General features: G+C 42.3%; 1 protein-coding gene across 3 annotated transcripts; it reads right to left on the reverse strand.

Moving 5' to 3' along the window:
* Positions 1–1518: 1518 nt before the first annotated feature.
* Dync1li2 (dynein, cytoplasmic 1, light intermediate chain 2) lies at positions 1519–25044 on the reverse strand. 3 transcript variants are annotated; one of them, XM_005388471.2, is made up of 13 exons: positions 24783–25044; positions 24618–24691; positions 22588–22704; positions 18439–18669; positions 13509–13678; positions 12967–13060; positions 11623–11758; positions 9430–9541; positions 8752–8811; positions 7881–7922; positions 7174–7291; positions 6162–6278; positions 1519–4409 (listed from the first exon to the last, which is right to left on the reverse strand). In XM_005388471.2, the coding sequence occupies exons 1-13, from the start codon at positions 24887–24889 to the stop codon at positions 4309–4311; spliced, it is 1479 nt and encodes a 492-aa protein (XP_005388528.1). In that variant the 5' UTR covers positions 24890–25044; the 3' UTR covers positions 1519–4308. The 3 variants fall into 3 exon arrangements, with proteins under 3 accessions (XP_005388528.1, XP_013371647.1, XP_013371648.1); XM_013516193.1 differs by lacking the exon at positions 22588–22704; XM_013516194.1 differs by lacking the exon at positions 18439–18669.

Raw genomic sequence — 25044 nt, forward strand, 5'->3', positions numbered from 1 at the left:
TTACACTGAACACCTACAATATATGCCAGACATACAGCTCAGCTAACAATTACACCAAACACCTACCATATACCCTCTAATGTTCATGTCTAGGAAGAAATTCATTCCCATTTTACAAAGATAGAGAAAGGAGGCCCAAGAAGGATGAAGCCTCCCAATTTGGGTTGTCTTATTTCTTGCTCAATTTCTTAGTCTGTCTAAATTGTGCCTGCTTGACTTGAAAGTAAGGAGATAATGCACTAGAACTGTAGACTGGAACGCATTACAGCTCATGCCCTCCCAGGACAGAATCCAGTGCGTGAACTGTGTGTGTGAGGGCCCCTAAGCAGGTGAGCCAGCAGGCCTGCCCTCCATGGAGCCTCATATGCATTTATGGACATCTCCACTGGTGAAGAACTGTCTTGGAGCCTAACATGGGCCCTTGCCACAGATGAGCCCTAAAGCTCTTTGTGCCTAAGAAGTCTTTTCTATATAAAGAGTGGCAGGCACCTCAACCCCAAAAGATACTACGACTACGGCCCCCATCCCCTTTGCACAGTGCACTGGACACATTCTCCATTTGCTGTTTTTGTCCATCTAACAAGAGTGGCTCCTGTATCCATGATAGCAAGGGCAAGAGGTAGAACAGCAGCACATAGCTGTGGAGGACCACAGATAAAAAAGCACTTTCAATTAGTGCCTTTGCCATCTGGTCTGTGTAAACACAAGTGCCAGCAGAGTACAGCAATGACCCAAACTCAGCTAGACTTCTGGGGCTCAAATTGACTTTGACCTTAGTAGCTACTTAGCCTGTACCTGTCTTTGTGTGCCTGTCTGGAAACTAAGATGAAAGCGATGCTTGCCTCAGAGAGTTGTTGTGAATATAAATCAATTTGCATGAAACATCTAGAAGAGTGACTGATATGCAGCAATATCTAATACAGGTATTTGCTATTACATTACCACTAGTTTCATCAAATGAAATAATCCCCAAATCACCTCACAGATTGCTTGAAAGCCAAAAGACACTTAAAAAGTGAATCTTTGTGAAATATGGATGCCCAATATAACTTTTCAAGTTTTCTACAGCTTTGCAGTTTTTCACATTAAAAAGTTGAGAAAATTTGAGTCCAACAGCAAGAAATGCAATCTTCAATTTCTCTTGAACAGATTTTACTGTGCCCCATTTTAAGTAAATGAAAAGCATTACGGTATACAGTAGCTGCTCTGAAATTTCTCTGTAACTTCTCAATTCTTCTAAATAAGCCAAGGGAAAATCACTTAGCTCAATTCAGACAATGAAACATTTATTCAAGAAACAAGAGAACATGCTGGACAACTCCCACACCCTGCTGCACTCTACACACAACTCTGACTTTCTCAACCTTCAATGTTTGGGTTTAAAATGTTCTTCCCCTTATTAGAAGTTCTGATAATTTTAAGGGACAACATATTTTTAACTATATGGTCAGATACCCCATAGTAGCAGACAACGGATCTTCAGTGGGATGATTTATCAAAAAAGAAAGTCACCCAGAATTGTAAGCAGTCTGGATTCGTGTTTATTGAAGCCAGTAATTAGAGACATCTTTTTTTTCCACTGCTAGAAAGCAAGGTTCCACATGACTGCATACCGCACCTGGATAGAGCCACACCCTGGACTAAGGCTGGTTGGGGATAATCTGCAGTCCTAATTTTAAATTAAGAACACCAATGAACTTAGCATAGAGACGACAGTGAACTTTCACTTACAGCATCAACATTGTTAAGGTCATGATGTACAGAGCAGTCATTTTCAACTTCGTTAAATAAAACACAACAATTTCTTCAGTTTAAATAGTGATTTTAAAATGCCAATCCCCAAAAAAGAAAGTGCAAACAAAATAAAATAATCTAGCAGCATAACTGTTGCATTTTTAGGAAAGACCAATCCATGGCCTTTGTCTGGGCCATATCTTCTAGGTTGGGTCTGTTTTTTAAATTTTAAAGACAAACAGCAGATATAACCACTATAAGTATATAAATTAACCATCTACCATACAAGTGTATTCAGCAAATAAAATGAATTTTATTTTAAAAAGTAAAGGCTGCTTATTACTTGGCCTTTGGTTCCAATGCCTGAAAACCCTAAAATAATAAAAATCATCTCCCTCCCACTCCCCCAAAAGAACCCTGAAGCTCCCCAAAGTTGGTAGACTTTGGCAACCACTGAGCACATGACACCATGCATCAGTTTCTTCTGATACCAGAAGTGTCCACTTGTCATGAGAATAAAAGTGGTCTCCAAAAAACCTTCCTTCAAAAAACCGGCATCTTAGCATTTTGTCGGTTGTAGTACGTTTTACAATGACCCAAAAAGTGCTTCTCAGTTCAAATGATACAAATTTAAATTTTGCATTCGAATTTAAAATCATACTGTTTCCCTCTTAGACATGTGCCTTTCCAAAAATTCCTTCTTGTTTCTGTGATCACTCATTCTGCCCCCAGCTGCTAGAAAGATTAAGTGACCCCACCTTTTGTGTGGCCATAAACTGTCTGGCATCTACTCATCACTACACAACTATTGCTCCACAGTCAGTTTACTGTCATCACCTAGACAACCTGGTAATTGGAAGCCACAATACTTTAAAAAAAAAAAAAAAACAATTAAAAAAAGGGAAAAAACAGTGTATTTCACCAATAAACCTGGCACAATAAACGTCTTTTTGTCAAAAAGGCAAGTAAATACACAACTTTCTCCTTAACAGTGTTCAGACCTTATAAAAGCAATTCAAGATAGTCTGAAGAGTTTTGTTATATAACACAGGATATAAATTATGCCGAGTATTATGTTAGTGGTCAGTCAAATCTGGTCTGTAAAAGTAATAACATTAGGGAAGTTAGGCTGAGACACAGTACAACAAACATTCATAAAAAAAAGTAAACTCCACTTAAGTGAACTGTGGTTTTCCCTTGGTTTGAAAACAAATGTTTTATACATGAAATTCAGATTAGTGTTTGCATTTAAATGCTGTGTCATATATAAAATCCAAAGTGCCATTTCAAATCCACAGAAATCATTTCCAGAATGGTGGTATGACAGGACAATGTGGATAAATTTGCCCTAAATGGGGAGACAGCTGAAACTTTCACTTCCGTAAGAAAAAAAAGCTACATTTTATGAAAAACACAAAATAAATGTTTCATTTTTCAATATAAAACATTCACACTTATTGTCCATCTGATACACTGATCAGCCCAGGGTACTAGGACAAGATCCTTTTACATGAGTGGAACTCTGTGAAGGTTTCCACAGACTATAAGGCAGGGATTGGTGCAAGATAATTAACCAGAGTACAATGACACTGACAACCTCCTCTAAACTTTCTGTAACACATTGCATTATGGTTAAATGAGAGGTTGATCACCATTTCCTATTAGTAGGCTAGCCTGCGGTCGTAAAAAAACAAAACAAAAAACAAAAAACAAAAAATTTAATTTAAAAAACAAAGCAGGAGCTATTTAGAAAACATAATTCAAAGTAAACTAATATTGTATCTGCTGACTTTGAACACAGCCCACAGTGACTGCCTGCCTCATAATACACATGCATGGAGCCCAGGATCTCCACAGGCACACGGCCTGGGCCAAGCATGTGGGTACTGGGCAGCTGCCATCTTCCCCACCCCTGTGTCAGCCCCACCTGACTCAGGCACCCCACATTTAACACATCTTCCTTAAGTTAAAAAGATGCCTTTAGGACAAGTCTAATTCCCATTTTGCTTAGTGTTTAGCTTGGAAATGCTTCTAATTTTAAGTCTTAAACAATGTTTATTTGACTCTACTGAGCTCAGTATTTGCTAACACTGCTTATTCTCCTCCTTCACCTCCCTCAACGTCCAGCTTCCCACCATCACTTTTCTCATTCTTCTTTCAGTCTTTCTTCCCTGGACTTCCTGCTATTTAATCTGCTTCCCAAGAACAAGTGAATTTGCTAATACACAACTGGTCAGACGAACCACCATCTGATCAATGATTTCCTGGTCTGGTCTGCTCCGCCCTGATGGAAAGTGGGCTCCCTTTCTCTGTTCTACAAGCCCAGCTGTGCTCTTCCCACACGACAGCTACATGCCTGAAGAGTCCAAGGGTTATCCTTAACAAGGGTTCTGACACATAACCTTCCTAAATGTGCACTTCACACTTGGGACAAGCCAATGAAGTTTTTTTTTTAAAAGTTCATCTCCCCTACCCCAAAAAACCAATAGCATGTGCCATATCAGAAAAATCCTGGTCTTAGCAGATCAATATACATAGTTATTTGGTCATTTGATATGTGCATTTTAAGGAAGATCAGGCTTCATTTTCTGTTGAAGAGTTTGTTACCATGGAGTCTGGTTTTCGAGTCATTCTATCCAGTTCTTCCTGAACATTTGACAACACAGTCTTTTGTCCTTAACAAAGGGGAAGAAAAAGCAAAGCAGCAATGTGAAAACAGAAAATAATTTTTAAAATGAAACATTTAAAATTATATAGACTTCTGTAAACATTTGTGGTGACTCTGTGATGATAGTAACACTTTGTCCCAAGGGTCATAAGACAGACCTTAAGCCTTCATTATTCCCCATGTCACAGGTCTACGCTTCCCCAGCTATATGGCTGCCCTTGGCAGGCAATGCCTTTGTGGCAAACAAAGAGGCCTTTTTCAAAACCCCTCTCATCCTCTAATCCTCACCCCTGTGCACTCTGCCATCTTGTTAGAAGTGGGCACTGCAGTTTCAGTCATGCAGCCAAGTTCTTTCTTTGTCTCAGACAAGTAATCAGGTTTTGTTCCTAATTACAACACTCTAGTCTAGACTGTCTTTCAAGGACAGCCTGGAAATACCAGGTTTCAATAAGAAGACAAGACCAACGCCAGAAAGTTCAGATGGTAAGTCCTGCAGTTGGTGCTCATATGTTTCTACTGTCAGACACTCACCAGGATTTGAAAAATAACCCCTATCTCTGGTAAAGGAATAGTATTAGCCCATAGCCGACACCACCAGACCAGACTGTCTGGAGGGCAGAATTCCCTAAGGATACAATGATCTCCTAAGGGTCTCCTCTGCTTTAGAAATATCTGTCAGGAAAAACACTGTACTAAAATACCTTATAACCATGAAAAATTAAAAACAGAAGAACCTTTTAAAATGTTCATCACTTCTTGTCTAGCACGAGTGAGACCCTGGATCTGACTCCTAGCATTATAAAATCAAATCAAATCAAAACAAATCTTCCAGCTTCCTGAGAATTTATGTAATTCCCAAGGAACTTGGTTCTTTTGTTTCAGAGATCTCCAAGACAGATTGCCCCATACCAGCCTACACGCAAGGTCAGGTGGATGGGCCACCAAGAGTTCATAGAGGAAGAGACAAGGACCCCCTAAGTGAGACAATGAGGATTCAGTCACAGGCTTCAGCTCACAGTAAGACCACATGGCAGTGAAATGAGCAAAAAAATTTTTAAAGCATCACAGAAAATTAAAAGAACAAACAAAATGCCAATAATACACCAGCATGTTCAACCTGCAGCCCATCTTTCCTGTGGTCTCATTTTTTTGAATCAAGAGGAATTTTCTTGGGCCATATATAAAATATATAATATAGTTAATGTATATAAGCAATTAAACTTCCTTTTTAAAAATATTTTTTATTCACAACGTTTAAAAATATAAGGGCAGTAAAGGTGGGCTATAAATTGGACACGCATGCTTAACTATGGCCTCTAGCAGAGACACCTACACCCAAGTTCACATGTATAGTTTAGACTATACCTCAACTCACCCAACAGCTTGAATGTATGTAAACCCAAATTTAACACATTCACAATGGGAGTGTTAAGTTGTATGTCTTGCTACTGGGCAGCGCTGAACCACTGGTGGTACATGCATGACTGTCCCATCAGGCAGCATGCCAGAGTCCCATCAGGTGGTACAAGTCACTGGGAACATGTTACATGTATCACAGAAAGCTGCATGGTAATGAGACAACCCCACCAAAAGCACAGCAACCTGCTCAGTGTAAAGTACAGATCTATTTCTGTGCATAATTGTTCAGAATACGACTGAGGATCTGAAGGTCAGGTAAAGGCACATTCCTGTCTGCCTTCCCATCCTTCCAGCACTGCTCAGCGACAAGGATCAAAAGCCTCAGAAGGCCCCTCTGTACCTGACTTCTTAGCTGTGTTCTGCACACCACCAGCACCAGGACTTCCAGGAGAACCTGTTTTTTTACTCAAAAGACTATTGAAGAAGCTGGCCAACACCCCTTCACTTGCTGCATTATCTAAGGAAACAGAAAAAAGAGCATTATACAAACTGAATGAATTAAAACAAAAAAAGTAGTTCTCACCTTAGAATTACACATCTATAGCTATCACCTTCCTAGAATACTGATCCCATTCATGTACTACATTCTTTACATATCACCATTGTTAAGGCTAATTATGTGTTAGCATAATTACTAAGTGGAAATGTGCTTACATTTCCCATCTGTTTGAGGGTATAAAGATTAACTTGTGCTCCACATTATCTGCCAGTATCAAGGAGATGTCCTTTTTTATTCATCAAAGTTTCTTAAGCCCTCAGCACTCCCCGTCTGCTGGGAACGGCTGATATCCTAAGCAGAAGATGTTCATCAAACATACAAGTTTGATGGCTTAATTCTGTTTGATGGCTTTATTGCAGCCAATATCTTCCGGTATCAAGCCACTGAGATGACAGCTGCTTCAACTAGTAATTCAGATTGACAAACACAGTAAAGGAGAAAAAAAATTCCACAAATTCAAAATAGTAATAAGATAATGAGAAATAACACTAGAATTCAAAGTATGTATTCTAAAAATCATTTCCTATTTTGCATTCCCTTCCAAAAAATGCTAGGTGAGGGCCAGGGAGATAGCTCAGCAGCACAAGTGCCTGACTGGCAAGTATAAGGTCCTGAGTTCAGTTTCCAGTACAAAAAAAAAAAAAAAAAAAAGCTAGGTGGCTAGACTACTGCTTCTGACAAAGGAACAGGACCTTGCCTCCACAGCCCCACCCTTTGGGAGGAAGAAAGTAGAAAGCAGCCCTTCTCAGGGAAAAGCACAGGCCTCAGCTTTCCTCGGTTCCACTTGAGACTCAACCATCCCTGCAGGGCTCAGACCTAGGACAAAACCACTCTCCAAAGACAGGATACATACTTTTGATGTTTGGGTCTGGTTTCTTTACAGACGTGCCGGGGGAAGCGCTAGGCACACTGGCTGGCCCTCCCCGGCCCTGGGTCCTTGGAGAGCCAGAGGGTCCTCTTGCAGGGGATTCCTAATTTTAAAAACAGTCCAGGTCACACACAAGCATAAAAGTACAGTAGTAGAAAATACAAATTCCAAAAATGAAGACATGCTTTTGCAGGATATTTTCCAGTCCGGGTTAGAGAACTAGGAGTTTGCTCCCAGGTTAGTCTGTTTCCAGACCTCAATTTCTCCTAAGAGAAAATGTAACAAGGTAATAAAGCCAGCTCATTCTGATTCATGAATGCTGTGTTTTACCAAACATTTCCTGAGATTCTGGCTATTGGCCTTTAGGGAGACCAAACCCTCTTAGAGAACACAAAAGCCCACACAAACATATGTTCTCACAAATAACAGTATAAGTTCTAAAGACACCCACAGCTAGGCATGGTGGCACACGTCTATAATCCCAGCACTCAGGAGGCTGAGGCAGGAGCATCTTTGCAAGTTCAAGATCTACAAAGTGAGTTCAAGGCCAGCCTGAACTGCATAGCAAGACCCTGTCTCAAAAAGACAAAAGAAAAGACAGAGAGACAAACAGACAGACACGGATGAAAAAAGAGGAAGAAAGAAAGACACCCCCAATATCAGGCCATGAGTGTTTGGTATGAGGTACTCACAGAAGCTCTTGTGGGTGTGGCCGGCTGCTTGGCTAGGAGTGACTGCAAAGAGAGGGATAAACTGGCCATTAGCCAAGGCCTGCGAAGTGCACTGAGGTCAAAAACTTAACTCCTAGTATTCCACTAGAGGGTGCCATTTAACAGCTACTAAGTCAAAAAATACATTGTTACAGAGCAGTTTGGTACATGGTGAAAAAGTGATTCTGGTAACCATTTGAAGATAAGGAAGGAAGCAGGGCACAGAAAGTTGGAAGAGTTGGAAAAAGAACTGTCAAAACCTGCTGGGACCTGCCTGTACCCTCAAGGAGACTTATGAAATATCTAACAATAATCTGGGTGAAAAAAAAAAATCTGAATGAAAGACCAATTATTAGACTCAGTTCGTATTTTTACACTGTCAGCTTGAAAAAGTTACTGCCTCACCTATAAAGTGGGCACTACTTATCTCTGTGCACCAGGTTGTGGGGGACCATGTGAAATAAAGGAAGTAAGGCCAGGTCACTTGATAAAACTCAGTAACTCAGGAAGTATGGCAGAAAATCTAACTTTTCATAGAAAAGGCACTTAAACAGATACTAGTGATGGCAAACCTTCTAGAACTTTCAATGATACTAACAGCCTGCTATAGCATGTGTCCCATAGGTTCACCACTAGCCCTGTGGAAGAATGTGCAACGCAATGGCAGGCAGACATTCTAAGGCAGGTGGTCCAACCCCTGCCAATCCCAGAAAGAGGAAGGAGCTGGGAGCCCTAGTCTCAACCCCTGATGCTCAGCCCACTGTGATTGCCATATTCAGGTAGCCCCTACCCTCCTAGGAAATTGGCACTCCATGCATGAAAAGGCCTCAATTAAATGTCAGTATCTTCTTACCTGCTGCTTCATTAGGAATACCTGTTCATCCTCTGCTGCCAACTCTTTGTCATGGACCAGCTGTAAAGCAATATACATATTTGTGGCCACAGGCCCAAACCCCTCCCAAGTGACTGTCAAAATTCAAGCTGCAAGAAGAATCTTGTGCTCAGCCTACTTTCTTTGGTACCAGGAATCGAACTCAGGATCTTGTGCTTGCCAGGCAGGCGCTTGTGCCATTGAGCTATATATCCCTGGCCCTCAGCCCTCTGTATGTGTCTGAGGGATCCTTCCAGAGATGGCCATTAAAGTTTTTCCAGTAAGGCACAGATCTTCTCCCAAAACTGGCTGTGGCAGGTAGCCAACTGGTATTTTTAAGTCTCACAGGTCCTAAACATCTCCTGATTAGAAGCTTCAATAGCTCTCAGGAGAGAGAATCTAACAACAGTAATCTAGAGATGGCAGCAGCACTGTTAGGACTTCAAGGGAAATGCCACCCAGCTCCACGTGGGCACACCATCACACCCCACCCTGAGCCATTTATGTAACACAAGGCCCCATTTAAAGACTAACAAAATGATCCTTGGGTTATTTACTTTTTTCAAAATGATATAATGTAAGATGTTTCTTCACAGGTCCCCCCTCTGCTCCTCATTTTAAAAAAGCACCTGGACTCTTTAAAGTGATTGATTTGGATACCTTTCTTACAGGAGGTTTCACAATAAAATCTTCATATGCATCTTCTGGTTTCACAGTTGTAAAATTTTCATGTAAAATAGCTATTTTCTTTTCATTGTCCCAGCCTGCCGGTCTAAAGGCAAAGAGACAGGTATTGGCTTTCTTTTCCTGAGACTGCTTACTGCAATACTCAGAGCACATTTTGGGTTAGAAAGGATTTCTGGGTGATGTCCTTCTTCACAAGATCTGGTCTGCACCTGCACAAAATCTGGGTGGCTGGCAGCTTTGGACACATGCAGGGACACCCCATCATATCAGCAGAGCAAGCCCTGCTTTGTACAGAGCTCATAAGCTCCAGGTCTAAGGAGCCAGTGTAAGAGCTAGGACCACGTGCTGTGCCAGTGGATGTGGTCAGAGCTACTGCACAAAGCCAACAGCAGCACAATGGGGTCCTGACTCATCATAAGAGAATGCAGAGAGCAGCAAAGGACAGAGCCTAGGAGGAGACTATTTCTCTCGGGCTTTGGTATGGAGGCTCCCCTCTTATGGGCTGTCTCTAAGAACTCTTCTAACAGTTATCTTGTGAACTGGCTCACTGATTTTGCTTGTGTAGAAAGATATACTCTTGAGCCAAGGGGAAAACAGGGCCTGCATCCACCCTGGGGCCCAAACCCCAAGGGTTCCTACATGGGGGCCGTGTACTTTGACATCACAGGGCAAAAAGACCTGGCTTCCACTAGGCTAAGCCACAGCCTATTATTCCCAGCCAACTCTCCTAAAGGCAGCAACTGCAGAGTATCCTACATGCCACACTTTTGAACTCAAGAAGCTTTGAAAGATGGCAACTATTGTTCTCACAAGACTCTCATTCTCCCACCAAATCCTGATCCACAGGTCTACAATCAAGAAGGTATAGCCAGGGTACCCCAAAATGACCTTGCTAACTTTACCAGTTCACGTATAAGCAACTATCAATAGTCCCAAAGGTACAAAGGGATAGGGCAGGACTGAGATACTGCCATGACCCAAGCAGCCTTCAACAGCCACAAGATACTTTTCTATTCCAGACTAGTCCCAAATCTAACCAGCCTCCCCACTTTGGATCAGGTGATTTGGGCACTAAAGTAATTCCAAAAACACATTGCTCACTAAGCTTGTACCTTTTGTGGCTGATTGCTTAGGATGCTTCTCAAAAAGCAGTTATGCGGTCTGCCAGCAGCCCAAAGGTAGCTCTCTTCGAGTGTGCTACAAGTAATCTATTCAGTTCCTGCACCACCTGGGGCTCACACCTCCAGGCTCTCAGACTGCACCTACCTCCTCTGTGGCTGTCTGGGATACATGCACCTCCCAGCCTCACACCTCTGCCCTCCCTGCCACCCCTCCTGCACTAGCCCACTGCTGCCTTTCTCCTCTTCAGCTGTGTCTCTCTTTCTCAACACTGTAGCAGGAACCACACCTCATTCATTTCTGTGGCCCCAGCAGAGAACCTGGGTACCTACGAGATGCAGAGTATGGCTTGCTAAATAGACAAATACAACTGTTAAGCTAAGAGGCTAGCTAAGGCTGAACATCAGTTTGCTAATGCAAGTGTTCTCAGTGACTACGGCTTCATCATTTATTTATGCATCCAGCAACATGATTCTCTAGTGAGAAAAAGAAACTCAGGAATACAGGTTTCTAACTCTCTTGGCAGGACAATCAATCCCTGTGGCTAGAAATAAATGCTGAAATTCTGGAAATAAAATAAGCACGCAGAACAGCCAAAACCTTGTGACAGGGCGAAGGAGCATGTTTACTATTGGGCAGAGGAACTAGATGCTCTAACAGGAGATGTTTAGAATCCCTAAAGTAAACAAGACTCCACACATACAATCCCTGAAGTGAAATCCCCTATACTTCAATTCTCTCCCCCAGCCAGTACCTCACCAGTTCACAGCAAGTGGCCAAAAATGGTTTGTTTGGCAACTCGCTTTCAATGAGGAAAGACAGTAGCCCTGACCACACCACTCATTCCCCTCAAGCAGAATGCTTCGTAATTCAGGAGGAAGAGAGAGGGAAAGTCTGAGGTCCAATCCACACACTTTAGCCACAGCAGCAAGAGAGCTGGCTGCACAAGACACAGACAGAAAGCAAGGTACTTGAAAGGACAAAATGTTAAGCAGTAGGTGTGCTATAGAAAGAAGGGGTTGAAAGTATCACCTCTCCAGAACTCACATAAAAACTGCATCCTTTTCCACAACTAAGGCAGGTGTAGTAAAGTGGAATCCATATGTTTTGTGAACAATGTACTTATACAACAAGTCGAGGTTTTTCTCTTCTTTCACTGATGTGTAAATCAAGGCAGCTCCATCTAATCAATCTGCTAAGGAAAATCAATTCACGGTGGGAGGGGACAAAATTAATCCTATAGAAGCACAACCCTTAAAGCACTGCAGACAATTTGATCAGTTTTTGACAATCAGAAAGTATTACAATTTTAAAAACAAAAAAGGCAACAGTTGCAGATGAACCAAGTCACAAGCATAAAGTATGCTAATGTCAGCAGGCTGTGTAGTTGACTTAACACATAAACCGGTATCTTGATCCCCTGGACTGCTTCCAAAGAAGCAAAGTTACTGGCTCTCAGGTGAGTGTGGGAAAACATCCTCAGCAGAGTGAGGTTTAGACTTCTCTGTAGACAGACACTTATGCATGAACAAATTTATCCTTAAGCATGCATTTCCACAAGCTGGGTGTGGTGCCACATGCCTGTAATCCTAGTACTCAGGAGGATCACTGGAAGTTCGAGACCAGCCTGGGCTACAAAGTGAGCTCAAGGCCAGCCTGAACTGCACAGCAAGACCCTGTCTCTAAAAGACCAAAAAAAAAAAAGGAAAGCATACACTCCAGGAATGGGCAGAAAGGAGGCAGCAGTAATGCATCCAACACCCTGACTCTAAAGGGAAGAAGGTTTTGGTTTTTCAGAGAAAGACTGCTGACACAATAGGTTTTTATGAGTAGCATAAAACAAACACATGGGACACACCAGTAGCACCTACGACTGGATTACAAATTACTCCTTTCTGAATAAAAGCAAAGTTTAAAAAGATTTCCAAGCGTGATAAAAATAATATGGTAATAAAATGGTCTCACATCAGCTTCTCCTTCATGAGTGCTTGTGTGCATGTGTGCGTGCATGCATGCGTGCGAGAAAATAGGGTATGGAGACTGATTTTTTTTTTTTTAAGACAGAGTTTCAGTCACTAAGTTGCCAAGGCTAGTCTCAAACTTGCCATCCTCCTGTCTCAGCCTCCCTGAGTGGTAGGATTACAGGAGGGTACCACACCTGACCTCAGCTGCTTCTTAACATAAAAGCCTATCAAATGTACACTTAAAAATAAAAAGTAACCAAAGATTGGCATAAGTCAAATAGCTTCAAATTCCAACACAGTAAAATATAAAATTAGTAAAACAATATACACAGGCAGAAGACTACTCTGAGTTTAGGCATGCCCGTGAAGATCACCCATTTGGAGGGAAGCCCACGCCACCAGGCCTGACAGAGCACCCCAAGGATACATTGGAGGCAGAACCTCCGCAGGTGCGACTGGATGAAGTCCAGGTGCTCGTCCCTGTAATCATGCTCCTTCTCCAGGATGCTTACTGCATCACACTGCAGGGGAGACAAAACAGTCATCTGTCTGTGTACTTTGGAAACTGGAAACATTTTTAAAACTGTTTTTCTTATGTAAGAGACACACTTTATTTCCCTATAACTGAATTTAATTTCTATTTCCACCTCATCATTCTACTTTTTCACCACGTTTAGACGAGATGACCCAGTTTATGTCACCTTAAGAAAGCTGTTTTTAGTTGAGTATACCCATACACTCAGTGCTTCCTGGAGATTAACCCAGAGCACACATGAACTGAGTGATGTCATGCTTCCAGCAGCAACGTTAAATGACAATATGTTCTATCCTGACACATCTGATGTATCTTAATGAATCCTGAATAAGCCCAACTCTCCTTTGGGAAGAAATTCACCGAAGTTTCTCAAACTTTCTTTCAGACAGTGACTGTTCACTGGCCGAACTCAGCCAACAATTCCCTGGACACACCTTTGTGCACACCACCAACACTGGGATCCCCAGGTTATGAGTCAGCACATTGTCACCCAGAGGCAGGGCAACGTTTTCTTCATCGGAGCCTGTACTCAGAGGCCCTCTTCTCTGTGGGGAACCCTGACAACCTTCTTCTGGCTCGATATAGTCTTGAAAATCTTTCACAACTACAGAGGAAAAGGAAAAAAAAATTATACACACACCAAATAAAAATACACAGTAGCCTGAAAAAATGGAATAAGGCAGTAACAAGCAACCAAACATGAGCAGCTACGAGCGACAAACCGAGTCATATTGGACTGCCGTACTAGGGATTTGGGGATGGTGATGAAAAATGCCAATTCTGACATATTCAGTCTGAGCTTTGTAAATTCAGAGCTGCAAAAAAATTCCTCCAGACATCTTCAATTGAATCCATCTCCTAAAAGAGTTTGTAAAAATTCTAACGCATCACTAGTTCCTACTATTAAAAAAAAAAAAAAAAAAAAAACACTTCAAAATACCAGAAGAAGCCTGGCAAGTTCAGGGTCATGAGTTCAATTCTCAGTACCAAAACCAAACAAACAAAATACCAGCAGAATTGAACTGTTACCTTCACATAGGTGACCATTAGGTATTTCTATAACTAAGAAATCTTGTCAAAATCCTCATTAGAAGTGTTTGCCGAAACACTGAATTCCACGGAAAACACTTTTTCCACACAGCTGCAGTACGTCAGCACTAAGTATTGAGGCTGTACCTGCCTAGCACGAGCTGCACACTTCGTCCTCACTCTTGGGAACTCAGACTCATCTTTAGGGCCTGTCCCTGCCTAGCACAATGAGAGTCAGTACCAAGCAACGTTTCTTGGCACACACCTTCACTACTCTGGCTAAGCAGACCTGCACTTGGATGTGGGCATTTTAAGATTTATGTCAGGCCAGAAAATAAAAGACAGGCAATATCTGGAGCTAGAGAAGCCAACAGGCAGCTAGCTCTTCTCTTCTAATAAACCCTGGAGGACTAAGGACCCTAAGATCCTTTACTCTCACCAACAATAAGCTCATTAGGTAAATGCAAAGAACAGCACTACAGAAGACTTACTTCAGTGTCTGAAGTAAATGCAAATAACAGCACTACAAAGGACATTCTCCTTTGCACCTACAGAACAGGTCTCAAACATTTTAAAACAATGAGTGCTTATTTACAGAGATTTTAGGTAATCAGAGTACAAGGTAAAATTACCTGGCACCAACTGTCTTTCAAATAACATTCGGCAAACTAAAAGCTAACTGATTAAGCTCTCAAGTGCAGGTGAGCTAATATTTCACCTTTAAACTTCTCTTTAAGATAGGCACACAATATCACCATCAATATAAACAATATACTCGAGTGACTCTTACTCCATTTTGGACAAAAACAGAATTGAGGTGGCTGTTGAAGGAGCTTAAAAAAATAAAATATTTTCATAGTCTCTTTAAAAGCATATTAACAAAACTTCAAATCAATGAAAAATACAAAACTTTACCTAGGTAAGATCTAACTACCCAAGGTGTGGGAGGCATCTGGCTAAGGCTTCCTAGATGGAGCCTGGGGCAGAAGAAAGGTGAGCTGAGCTGCAGTAGGAAGTGAGGTGGGGTGCAGCAGCCCAGGCAGCCTGCTCCAGGATCCTCTATTACCTATGGTGCTGCCCAACTCTGCAGTATTCCATATGTGCCAAGAAAATGGCCCAACGCCCTGGATGAGACTAGTCAAACTTTGAACAAATGACTTTAATTATGGCTCTCAGGTAAGCATAGGAATTTACATCTTTTTAGTTAACTCAGCATTTTAGAAAATAGGTTGAAAGGCAGAGCAAATGTGCATAATATACAGGTAAAGAAAACAGAAGATTGCCGGGTATGATGTTGCAAGTCTGTAATCCCAGCACTTGGGAGGCTGAGACAGGAGTACCACTGAAAGTTTGAGGCCAGCTTGGGCCACATAATGAATTCAAGTTAGCCTCAACTCAGTGAGACCCTGCACCAAAAAAAAAAAAAAAAAACGGAAATGGAAGATTCAAAAATATTGAATATATCACATGATTTCTCTTACATGAGAAACCAAGTAAAAATAAAGAGCAGAATACAAGATCATAGAAAGCAAGGAGAGAGGTCATTCTCAAAATGGAAGGGGATTGAGATCGAGGGGGAGGGCAGGAAGGGAAGGGAAATGGGAAGAAAAAAGGAATTAAGATGCGCTATGTACATGTACCAATTTCCCACAAGGAACGCAAACACTACACCCACACAATATTTGGGGGGGGGGCGGGTACTGGGAATCAAACTCAGGACCTTGTACTTGCCAGGCAGGCACTCACACTCATACTATTAAAGTAAAATAAAGAAAAAAAAATGTTGAAACTGCTTTAAAAATTCACTTATCTGTTGAAAATATAAAAAAAAAAAAAATTTAAGACTGTAATTCTAATAGTAAAAATGTACATTTTCCTTAGAGGATACACATAGTGTAACGTTAACAATTTCTCTCAAGAAAGGAGATGGCCAGTATTTTACAGCAGGGGCCACCAGCCCACTTGGGCCTCCCTTTTAGGACCAGAGGGGAGTGGGCATAAGAAAGAGATCACAAAATACCTTTGCTGCTGCTGCAGCAGCATCTTTCCCTCCTACTTTACTGACCACCCACTGGATCTAGCTGTGAGAAGACCCCAGAGCTCCACATAAGCAAGAAAGACTAACCTACACCCAAGCACCATTTTCTGTTAGCTCCTAGGAGTGCTCTTCCTCTGGCTCAGATGGTTCTGACTGTGAAACAGCTGCCACAGATCTTGGACCACTGGGAACCCTAACCCTGAAAGAGACTGGCTGGCCACAGAGCAGGTTTCCAAAACTGGCAGACTGAGAGAGTAGTTGGATTAGAAGCTTGGTTGGATAAGAGCCCTTCACTCATTCAGTACAATAGTTAAGTCCAATTAATCTGGGCAACAGAGTCCCCTGAGCATGAGTATAGCCAACTACTTTATTAAAACGTCATCTAAAACCAGCACTAACAAAGGTACTCCTTCAATATGCAGCACAAAGGCATGGCTACCATTCCAAACATCTCAGACAAGGGATGGTGGAAGCAAGGGCCTTGGAAGGTTAACCGGAGTCAGGAGATACACACATGCGTCCAGCAATTGCTAGCTGCCTTCCAGGGTCCTCTCTCCTCCTCCTCCTCCTAACTGAACAGAACTCTGAAGTCCACAATACATAGCCACACAGAATAAAAACTGCATTTCCCAGCCTCCTTTAGTGATGACAGACATGCACCCTCCAACTCTTCCTTCCTCTTCTCTGCTCCCTGGAACATAGATGTGAAAGGCAGAGCTCTACTTGTTAGGAGGAAGAGAACCACACCCTAGAAATGACAAAGCAGTAAGCACAAAACATCAGGGTCCTTGAGCCCTTGGCTCTCCAGTTCTGAACTACCTACTTCTAGATCTCATTTTCAGGAGAGAGAAATCTCATTCTTATTCAGGGCATCATTATCTCGAGTTTTGTGCCATATGCAAACGAATCTAATCTTAAGCAACAGACATCAATGACTAAGAGCATAAAATAAATTCAGTGTCTCATGCCTTCAGCTCCCTAGGAATAGAGCTTGTCTGTTGTTTTTCAGGGCCTAGAACAGGACCTTGTACTGAACAGATATTTTCCCTGTCCGGCCAGCAATCCCTGGCCTCTCTTTTTTCTGTTTTAACAAATCTTTACAATGTTATCACTCTAAGAAAACAGGTTAGAGAACTGAAATCTCTAGTGCATTAATTTGCTAGTGTGGATAAGAAGCTGTATGTGCAATGGACAAAAAACAGCTATTCAGCCTCAGAACTATTCTGACAAGTTATCATTAGGGTCTCTATTTCAGAGGAAAAAGAGCCATTATCTAGAAAGGTCAGTGGTTGAAGACAGATGAGCTGAGCTGCATAACAATCAGTACAGCACACATGTGGGTGATCCACGTATCACACTGGCAGCAAATCAAATAAGATGTTCAAATCTCTGTTTTAACTAATGTAGGACAGGGGCAAGATGAAGTATGGGACAGGTAGACATAGAACATTAAACATAATTTGAAAAGCACATCAAAATTTCTGAACCCTTCTGCCAGTAAGTGTGAAGATCTCGTGTCAAGTCTTACAACCCTCATCAATTCACTAAAAGGAATGATGTCATCCTGTGGAACTAAGCCAGGCTAGGCCAAGCCTGTCCTGCCCAAGACGGCGGCTGCTGCTACCACAGCTCCAGCCCCGGCCCCTCCCATTTCTCTGGCAAGGAGACAGAAGCTGATGTAACTGCACAGAAGCAAGGGAAAGGAAAAACAAGCTTCTGAACCACACTGGGGGTGGGGGGGACACAAACTTCCTTTAATATGAAAGTTCTTTGTTCTCTAAAAAACTTAGATATCCTTAGTCTTAAAATAGCTTTTCACTTTAATGACACCCAAAAATAGCCTTCCTTTTCCTATAAAAAGTCGTATTTGTTGGATTCCAAAAGATTTACCTTTTTAACAACTCCCACTAAACCTACCAACAAGAGGATAGAGAGAACCTTCAGAGTCCTAGAGCCAGGATTCAGTCTGTAGAAACCAGAACAAACCCCGACACCCTGATGCTAACTCAGCAGACAGAATGGCAGAAAATCCTGGAAAACCAGAGAACAGATCACATTTTAGAAGGAAAGAACTCTATTAAAACAGAACAAAGACAATAAGGACTATTGATCCATCGCTGACTGTTCTGAACACTTTTTCGAAGTATTCATGATAGCTACATTTGTAAGAGCAAGTATGAAGTTAATGGTACAAAACAAAACACAACTTTCTCCAAGTGAAGTCTCTTCACTAAAAGGGAAGATGGTTTGACTATTCAATGTCTGATAATTTTTCCAATTAAAAAAATTGCACTTACACTTCCGTTCTAGCTCTCTCATTTCTTCTGGTGGAATTTTCATTTTATCAATGTGCTCACGTAAAACACTTGCCCACTTCTGTAGAGATTCCATTATAGTCCAAGGCCTAGACATGTCTGCAACAAAAATGACCACGGTCTCTGGCAAGGATTCGGCAGAAACTGCAAACTTCAGCAGGCCTTTGTGGTAGAGGTCTCCATCCAGAATCCACACATTGCAGCGTGTATGATCTAAGAAATGAAGTTAAATTACGACTGGACAGTGATCATCAGCACAGCTATCAGAAAAGGAGCCTTACAAAGATGAATTCCACACAGAATGCAAACAGAAATCCTAACTGAAAAAGGTCCAAACGTTCAAGGAACAGCAATTCTTGGTCCTAATGCCTCAGGAATTGTCTAGGTTTTAAAATGTTTAAACCAAGTATCTACCACACCAGGCATCATGGCATACACCTGTAATCCCAGCCCTCAGGAGGCTGAGGCAGGAGGATCACCATGAGCTTGAGGCCAGCCTGGGCTACACAGCAAGCTGAAGGACAGCCTTGATACATAGCAAGTATCTACAAGTGAAGAAAAATTTCAGCAATGTCTAAGGAGTAGGCTAAAGGTAATTACTTCTCAATACGAACTTAGAGATGCTGATATTCACAGGCCCGCTGTGCCACAGTCTAAACAATTCACTGTCCTAAGATAGCAGCAACCTGTGAGATGGGTAGCAATTCCTAACAGCCTGTGGTTAAACAAACCCTTCTTGTGTTAGCCACAGTAAGCAGGGCACATACCAGAAGGGTACCAAAGAAACAGACCTTTGGGTTTAAATGCCAAGGTAAAATCATTACATTGAGATACGAATTGCTGGATACCTGATGATATTAAGGATTACAGTTCTCGTTATATAATAACATTGTTCTATTTTCTAAAAATTGTTATCCTTTAGACATACTTTATGGAAGTATTCACAGATGATATAATGTCTGAAAAAATCCCACATGGAGTGAAGAAGATGAGATATAGTTGAAATAAAATTAATCAAAAGCTAGTTAATTGCTCAAGGCAGGTGCTATGTATATGTGTCATAACAGTTGTCTATTTTACACATTTTATTTTCTACAATAACATGTTAGGATAAATATATAAAAAATGTGTTAAGTGCTGACATTTTATCAAGTATATGGTTCTAAAATTATAACTGGATGAACAAACTGTATAAGTCAATCCTACCAACTGATAATACAGTTTTAGAAATTTTTCTTAAGAACTATTTTTTTAAAAAAGAACCTTGACACTTCCTGAAATATTTTATTACCTTTTTTAATAAAGTCAAACACATACTTTTAAAACCTATAGCTGCCTTTTTTATATAATCAATTCATTAATATGCTATAAAAATACATATTCCTAACTTTATTTCAACAGTATATAGTATATGCTATCTAAATCTAGCTAAATTTTCAAATACTCTTTTTTTTTTCTTTTTTTTTTTTTTTTTCTGAAACAGAGTCTCTCTATGTAGTTCAGGCTCACCTCAAACCTACTATATAGTAGCCCATCTGGCCTCAAAAGTGATCCTCCTGCCTCAGCTTCCCAAGTGCTGGGATTACAGGTGTGTGCCATCATGCCTAGCTTATATTTCAAATTCTTAATGTACTTTAAATAGTGGTTTCAGTTTGGGTTTCTGTGAATGCCTTAAAAAATACTATTCTGGACACTAAGGTGTCAGTGCTAGCATGCCCAAGGCCCTGGTTTCAATTATCAGAATCAAAAAATAAAACAAAAACAAAAACAGTGCTCTGTACCTGAAATCTATGGGCTTGAATGCCTACCCATCAGCAGGCATGGTTCCTTTTTCCAGCCTCCCTTACCATTGCCCATCACATATAACTTGTCCACATGCTTGGAGACCATACACATCCCACAAAGTGTTAGATCCCCAACCCTGAAGGCAGAGGTACAAGTCAGACTCTTCCTACATGGGTGATTGCCTGTGAAATGTGTATTTATAACCCGGTCACGCCACACAATAAAAGAAGCCTAGGACTTAAAGATATATAATTAACCACAGGTAAGGGCAACTTTTCCATCAAACAAGTACTCACAAGTAGGTAACCTAAAAATTATCATATAAATGCAGAAACCAAAGTTTTTAAGGTAATCTTAAAGGAATGAAAAATAGAAGTTACTATACACTTTATAACTCAAAGGCAAGTAAAATACAACTAATGTTACACTCTGGCCTGAAACATGCTTCTGCTGCCTTGAAATAGATGAGGGTACAGATTCAGAGCACACACATTGTTCTGTTCTTTCAAAAGAAGCAAGACTGCTGGACATAATGGCACTCAGAAGGCTGAGGCAGGAGGATCACTAGTTTGAGGTCACCTGGGGCTACACAGTGAGAATCTGTCTCAAAATCAAAACAAAGACAAAAACTAAAAAGAAACAAGACAAAATGGTACTAGGGCTATCACATCTCCAGCATTCCATTACAATCTACACATACTCTCTTATTCTATCAACCTGAAAAATAGGCACTATCATCCATTCTACACATGAGAAATCTCAAGTGTAGGTGGTTAAATTAGTTACCTGAGGCTACACAACTGCTGACTACAGGAGTAGCATCTTGAACCAGATCCACCGGGCTCCAAAGCCCAAGTTCTTTCCACAATAACCATGGTGCCCTACAAAGATAAGGAAGCAAAAGATACAGACATGCAATGTCCTCTAGGCTGACTCAGTGGCCCCTGAGTTCCAGCCCTATAACCATGGACTCTGATGGGCCTAAAGAGACACCTGATTCCTGTCCTTCTGACATAACCTTGGCACCAGGTCCACCTCCTGTCTTCCTTTCAAGTCCTCCAGGGAATGTTCAGTACGACAAAGAAGTCAGGGGAAGGGAACAGACAAAAAAAAAAAAATCCCAGGGGTTCTAAAATGACCACTAAATTAGCATTCACACAATGTAGATTTCCAAGCTTCAACAAGAGACTTTGACTCACACTCTCTACTAAACAGCTCTTGGAGACAGGAGAATTACAGTACTAGAAAGGACCTTGGTTCAGCTTCCTCTGTTTAGCAACAAGCAAATGGGAAACCAGAAGTGGGAGGACTGGCTCCCCTTACATCAAGAGTCTTACTGTTTAAATGGGTAAAGGCAAATACAATGAACACAATTTAATTAATACATTTCACCTTTAGGCTACCATCATAACTTCTGTACAAAACAAAATTCCCCTAGGTACCTATAATTTTATAGCCATTTAAAAAAAAATCTAACTTTAATCCTAAGATTTTAAAGACTGTATTACAGAGTAATTGTAAGCAAAAATCGCTACTTCATACTTCTCCTATTTATAAGAACGAAGTTTCCAAATAATAACTAATCTTTGTACAAATGTTTACCATGTGCCTTTAATCACCCTAACTACTGTGCAGATAGAAACTATTACCATCCACATTTTTGTTTGTTTGCTTGCAGTACTGGGATTGAACCCAGAACCTTCCATGGAGCTACATCCCCAGATCTTTTTTATTTTTTATTTTGAGACAGGGTCTCGCTAAGCTGCCCAGACTGGGCTCAAACTTAATGATCCTTCCACCTCACCCTTTCAGAGTGCTGGGATTACAGGCATAGACCACCATGCCCAGCTACTATCCACATTTCAAGGAATTAAAGGAGAACATTATTACCTCTGAACCTCTATTCCTTCCACCTCCAGCATTTTGCATTTCTAAACAGTCACAAAAAGACTCCAAAAAATATCAATGAATGTATATGAACTTTAAGATTCTCCAGTAGAAGGGGGCAGAGTAACAGCGGTGCTATATCAGTCTGCTAAGCATTTAATGTTTCTGTCATAGAAAACTCCAAAGCTTTAAAAAAATCTTTCCTGCTTCCTTTATGTGCATGTCAAACTTTACTTTAAGGATTTCCTTTACATGTAGACACAAGCACCTAATAGTCCCATTCCTCGTTTTTGCTAACATGCTCTGTACAAGAAAGTGAATAAAATCTCACAAATGACCCACGTCATCTATTCTTGAATAATTCTCTATGAGCCAAAGAGAAAGCTGAGAATGCCTAGACATGTTGTAGGAGGCAGAGTCCTGCGTATGTCCTTTACCATGGATCAATGCTTCACTTACCATCTCGGTCCTCATCATGGACGCTGAGGTAAAGATACTCTAGGCCTCTTCCTTTTTTGCCATGCTCTGCTCCCTGTAGTTTAGTCATGAGCGTTGTTTTACCAGAACCATCCTCACCTACAAATGATATTTCCAAGAAGACAAAGACAAAGATGGCAAGTCATGACATTCACATAACAAGGAACAACTAAGAATCTCATGCAAAGCCACTACTGAGATCTCATCTGCTTTCACAAACAAAGCAGACTTGGCACTAGAGTCACTGGAGAGGGGACAGGGTAAATACTGCATTTTCAAACATGTAAAACAACATCCTACTGCAGTTTTCCTTACTTCACAAAGGAAGGAGATAGGCAAGCCAACGGGTCCTACCTGTAACATGTAACATATGTATTTGGAGAAGTAAAAGGCGGGGCTAGTTTCTTACAAAATAAAACTTTTATCACAAGAAATGAAAGAAATTTTCACAACAGAATTAACCTCAAAGTCTAGACACTCTGAATTTAAAAACCTGATTTTTCCTCACAATCATGAAGAACAGACATTATTATTTATATTTGATTTCAGTACATCTCCTTCATAAGCATTCTGAAAGTTGGGAAACTAAAGAAAATAATTACAGACCTAAGCAAAACTCTAAAGCACAATCTCTGTAATTACTAAGTGCTTCCTTACCTCCCTCTGACCAATGAATAACACCTCCCAAAAGAAACCCCTCTAAACATCAAGTAGAACCACCATCAATAAAGGTCACTAGACAGTCATGAGATTTAATAATATAGAATTACACTCATGAAAGGTAAAGGGTAAACCACAAGGATCCCCCGTCCATCCATAAGGCTCTCCACAGTTCATATGGACCATGGCAAGTACTTGTAAGCCTGACTTCAGTTCATTCTGTGCCACCTGTCACTCTGCAGCCGAAGTTACCTTCCTAAAACACAGATCTAGCGATCCTGACTCCTCGTTTTTTGAAGATCTCTACGGTCCACTATAACCTACCACCAATGTGAAGACCATCTGGTCCCTTCACAAACAGTAGGAAAACCACCAAAGTACTGAGTCCCCTAAGGCCTGGTGATGGAGATAAGGTAAAAGGCCTGTGAAAATCTGGAGCCTTCAGGAAAGACCATTAACTCGTCAGGCTTTCAATCTGCCCTCAAGGTCCCTTAGTGGGCATCTACCACAAGAGGCTCCTAACAGTTTCCAAACAGCACACTGATCAGCTTGGTGCTCCTGCCTACTCACACTCTTCAAAAGACCCAACTCCAAATTTCCCTTTCACAGCAGCAAGCAATGTGATGCTCCCACAACAGTCTGCCCATGCCCAACATGGTGCAATCACCAACACATATGTATCTGCTCGAATGACACTGCTGTTAGTGTCTCAGGGCTGTCTGTGCTGTCCCAGTGCCCAGCCCACAGGTCCTATTCCACAAATGGGTCTACTGTATGAATACACCCGGAGCTCCTCCTTTGTACGAGGAAACTGAGGCCACAGAGGCTAAGGGACCTGACTCATGAAATTCAGCAGTGAGGGCGGAAATAATAAAAGTCCTCGGTGCTGACTCCCAGGCCTGCTGTCCTTTGAAGAGTTCTGAAAACATCTGAGTACTGCTCTAGAAGACCGAGGAAAGTTTCGTGGTCAAGCTCCGAGCCCAGGTCATCTCCTTTACCTGTCTTCACCCAGCCTTCTCATCTACTCCCTCCTTTCTCCACAGGGTGAACTTGGTGAAAGAAGAACGCCAGGGGCGCAGGGAGTCAAGGCTGATGTCGCGCCCAGGTGACTGAAGGGATGTGCCAACCCCAGGCAGCACCACTGGGCTCTCCAAAGAGGGAAGCAACCCACCGTGAGACGGGGTGGGGTGGGCTTGGCGACTCTCCGGCGGCCCTGCCAAGGCCCGGCATGCCCCCAACCCGGGCCGGCAGGGGACAGGCGGCGCGCGGCAGGGGAGAAGCGCAAGGCTGGGACCTGTGGGAGGGGCGCCGCCTCGCCCACCCCAGGCCCCCAGGGCGCGCCCGCCGCTCACCGAAGACCAGGATGTTCTTGCCGGACGGCAGCTTGGACCTGGCGCGGGTGGACACTTCGCTCAAGATCGAGGACCTGCGGCAACAATGGCAAGGCGGTCACCCTCGGCCCGCCCTGGGCCGGCCCGGCCCGGCCCGCCCCTCCCCGGCTGGGCCCTCGGCCTCACCACAGGCTCTGGCCCTCCTCCTCTTCACTGGTCAGCTCGCCGGCGGCAGCCACCGCGGGCCCATTGGGGCCCAGCAGCAGCTTTTTCTCTACCCCCACTGGCGCCATCTTGCCAACTGCAGCCACAAAGAGGGCCGTCCCCCGGGCCCGCCGAGGACCCGCGAGGACCCCGCCGGGCCACCCCCGCGCCTTGCCGCTCCGTCTGCGCCGCAAGTGCCGCGCAACCCGACGAGCCCTGCCGACCCAGCGGTGTCTGCGCGCTG

Source organism: Chinchilla lanigera, unplaced genomic scaffold, assembly GCF_000276665.1.
Source record: "Chinchilla lanigera isolate Chin_1 unplaced genomic scaffold, ChiLan1.0 scaffold00032, whole genome shotgun sequence".
Taxonomy (NCBI): domain Eukaryota; kingdom Metazoa; phylum Chordata; class Mammalia; order Rodentia; family Chinchillidae; genus Chinchilla; species Chinchilla lanigera.